Consider the following 3956-nt stretch of genomic DNA (forward strand, 5'->3'; position numbering starts at 1 on the left):
AGAGCTATATCTAAATCTGGACCGATTTTTAGGAAACGTACCACATATCATTCTAGACATAATTCATTAAGCTGTTCCAAATTTTGTGCAAATCGAAAGATATATAGGGTCTTTGGTGTACCATTTACCTTCAATCGGACGAAAATATATATGGAAGCTATATCTTAACACACACATCATTCTAGACTTAATTCAGTAACTCAGGCAAAATTTCGTTGCAAATCGAAGGATATATAGGGACTTTGGTGCATCATTTACCCTAGATCGGACGAAAATATATATGGGAGCTATATCTACATCTGGGCAAATTTTCACGAAATTTGGCAAACATCATTCTGAACGAAATTCAGTACTCTGTGCCAAATTTCGTGCAAATCGAAAGATATATAGGGACTTTGGTGCATCATTTACATTAAATCGGACGAAAATATATATGGGATCAATATCTAAATCTTAAGCGATTTTTCCCAATTTCAATAGGGTTCGTCCTTGGACAAATAAATTATTTGTGCCAAATTTCATCGAAATTGAATCATAAATGCGACCTGTAGTTTGTTTACAATTTAACATCTACGGACGGACGGACGGACCATTTACACCATTTACCTTAAATCAGACGAAAATATATACGGGAGCAATATCAAAATCTGAAGCGTCCTTGGTTCGTCCTTGGACCAATTAAATGATTTGTGTCAAATTTCATCCAAATCTACACACATCTACAGAAAAGGAACCATGTGTCTATCTCGTTTCCTTTTGCCTGCTACAAACATATGCACACAGACATAATACCCTGTACCACAGTGTGGTGAAGGGTATAAAAATAAATGCGGATTTTTTGCTATAGAATAAAATTTTTAAATCATGAGGAAGTCTGTTTCCTGAAAACAACACAGGAGAGAACACCAAACTGTCAAATATCAATAAAAGGATTCATTTAAAAACACGCGTCGAATTTGTTCTCAGTTTGGTGTGAAGTCTTTGCTACAATGTTTGCAACGAAATTTTGGAGCTATAAATCTTAATGTTTTATGGCTCTCTAACTTCGTTTCAAGTACATTTATTCCATTTTAAAACACCCTATCATTATCAGGTTTTTTTTAGTCGGAAACAAATAATCACAAAATATTATTCCATTTAGTATAGGGTACTAGACGTTCCACATGGACCCCACATTGACTTTTGTTGTTTGTTATTCCTTTTTAGATTGCCTGAATTAGGGTAGAGGTAAATATACTAATTTGACACACTACCATAGTAGCAGCTACTTTTGCTTTTGTTAATTACTTTTTGTTTTACTTGTACTTAAAAAAAACAAAAAAGCTTTTGTTCCCGAGAAGAAAGCTAACCATTTAGCTCTCAGTTTTCTATTCATCATTGGGTAATTCACACATGCATTCACCGCCGAAGTACTGTTATCATGAAAAGTGATACAATTGTGGTCGTTTCGATTTTATTAATTTCAACAACATTCCCTAGCTTTGGAGATGGAGCAAAAATTCTATCTATCTTTGGTTATCCCGGACCATCGCAATATTTTTTCATATCACCTCTGCTGAAAGGTTTGGCGAAAAGGGGCCATGAAGTTGTTTCCATTTCAACTTTCCCACAAAAGGAACCAGTACAGAATTTTCGCGATATTGCCGTAATGGAAAATTCGCAATTATTTGAGAGTAAGTAATTTTTGAATTTCTGAGTTTTTATCGAAAAAGGAGGTATTAAATGCTTTCCATAGAAAATAAACCAATTATATTCTGTGAACTTTTCTATAGAAAGAAGTCTTTCTCAGTCATTGAGGAATCTTTTCTAAGCTAAATTCTTCTTCGAAGTCTGAAGATTTTTTTTCTATAGAAAGAAAAATTCCTCAGATTTTGTAGGAGTTTTTTCATATAGAAAACTCAGTTACTGAGGATTTTTTCTATTGAAAAAATCTTTCTTTGTCACTGGGGAATTTGTTTTCTATAAAAAAAAATCTCTTTGTAGAAGAAAGTCTTCCTCAGATACATAAGATTTTTTTCTTTAGACAAAAGTCCTCAATCATTAAGGATTTTTTCTATAAAGAGTTTTTCGCAGTCACTGACGTATTTGTTATGTAGAAAATAGTTTTTTTTTATTGTAGAAATAAGTCTTCCTCAGTCACTGAGAAATTATTTTCTATAGAAAAGTTTTTTTCTAAAGAAAAATTCTTCCTCCAGAATTTCTAAACATTTTTCCATTATATTAAATCGTTTTCCTTATATTTCAGAAATGCTCTCCGATTTTGCTGCTGGCACTTAAAAGTCATACTTCTCGGAGTTTATGAATTTGGCTCGTACCGGTGAGACAATGGTCACAAATATTCTCGAAAATCCCGAAGTAAAGAACGTGTTGGCGGAAGAAAAATTTGATCTACTTATTGTAGAAATATTTTTCTCTGAAGCTTTATTGGGGTTGGGAGAATATTTCAAGGCACCTGTTATTACGGTATCCACCTTCGGTACTGTTAACTTCATGGATTATTTAGTACAAAATCCATCACCATTATCATATGTACCCCATCTTGCCATGCCATATGGTGATCATATGTCCCTCCTCGAAAGAATGCATAATGTGATAATGCAAACACTGGATGATTTAAACTTCAATTATTGCATGATGCCACTACAAGAGGAGCTGTATCGGAAATATTTCCCCCAAGCCACCTTGACTTTGGATGAGGCGCGTAAAAATGTATCCTTGGTGTTGCTGAATGACCACTTCAGCCTGCGTTCCGCCCGGCCATATGTACCCAATATGATTGAGGTTGGTGGCTTGCACATAAAACGTCAACCCGATCCATTGCCTCAAGATTTGCAAGAATTATTGGATAAATCGGGACAGGATGTTATTTACTTTTCGCTGGGTTCCAATGTTAAAAGTAAAGATTTATCAAAGGAAAAAATAAAAATGTTCTTGGACGCATTTCGTAATTTAAAATACACCATTTTGTGGAAATTCGAAAATGACACCTTGCCAAATAAACCGAAGAATGTCATAATTCGGAAATGGTATCCTCAACCATCGGTATTGGCTCATCCCAAGGTTAAATTGTTCATTTCGCATGGTGGTTATTTAAGTACCACGGAAACAATATTTCATGGTAAACCAATTCTCGGCATACCTCTACTGGGAGATCAATTTATGAATGTTAAGAATGCTGTAAATGCAGGATATGCCTTAAGTCTTAGCCTGGAGCAGGTTACATCCGAATCCTTAAAGAAAACTATTTTGGAACTCTTAACAAATCCCATTTATACACAGAATGTGCAGCGCCGCTCCAAACAGTTTAGAGATACCCCACTGACACCTTTGGAAACTGCCATCTATTGGGTGGAATATGTGTTGCGTCATGAAGGAGCTGTTCATATGCGTAATGCCGGTGTTGATTTGAATTTCTTTCAATATCATAATATTGATGTTTATTTAATATTGTTGACCGCTTTGGTTGCTATTGTTAAATTGTTAATTGTTTTTGTACGTTTAGGGAAACATCTGTTTGTAGATGCTGATCATAATGATGGGAAATCGAGAAAAGCTAAAATAAATTGAAATATCGAAACAAATTAAAGTTTTATTTTGAATTGTTACTCTGTTATAGAGGAATATTTTTTCTATAGAAACAAGTTTTTGCTATAGTCAAAATAATATTTGTCACTTGTTGTTTGGTTTTTATAGAAAAAAGTCCTACTCAGTTACTGAGGAATTTTTTCCCCTAGAAAAAGGTTTTTCTTAGTTACTGAGGATTTTTTCTATAGAAAAATTCCTCCTCAATTACTGAGGAATTATAAATTAACTCTTTATGTAACTAAGGAGGATTTTATTATATTGCAAAAAGTCTTCCTTAGTTTTTAAGAAATGTTTCCTATAGAAAACGTCTACCTTAGTTGCTGAGCAATTTTTTTCTAAAGGAAAAACGTTTCCTCTGATACTGGCTATTT

The 3956-nt window shown here is 33.9% G+C and overlaps 1 protein-coding gene across 1 annotated transcript; it reads left to right on the forward strand.

The window, feature by feature from the left end:
* The first annotated feature begins 1420 nt into the window (after positions 1-1420).
* Positions 1421-3567, forward strand: LOC133328357 (UDP-glucosyltransferase 2-like). Its single transcript, XM_061536928.1, has 3 exons — positions 1421-1673; positions 2074-2081; positions 2281-3567. The coding sequence occupies exons 1-3, from the start codon at positions 1421-1423 to the stop codon at positions 3565-3567; spliced, it is 1548 nt and encodes a 515-aa protein (XP_061392912.1).
* Positions 3568-3956: the final 389 nt, after the last annotated feature.

This window comes from Musca vetustissima, unplaced genomic scaffold, assembly GCF_032173495.1.
Source record: "Musca vetustissima isolate MV318-11 ecotype Yass unplaced genomic scaffold, APGP_CSIRO_Mvet_v1 utg5393, whole genome shotgun sequence".
NCBI lineage: Eukaryota > Metazoa > Arthropoda > Insecta > Diptera > Muscidae > Musca > Musca vetustissima.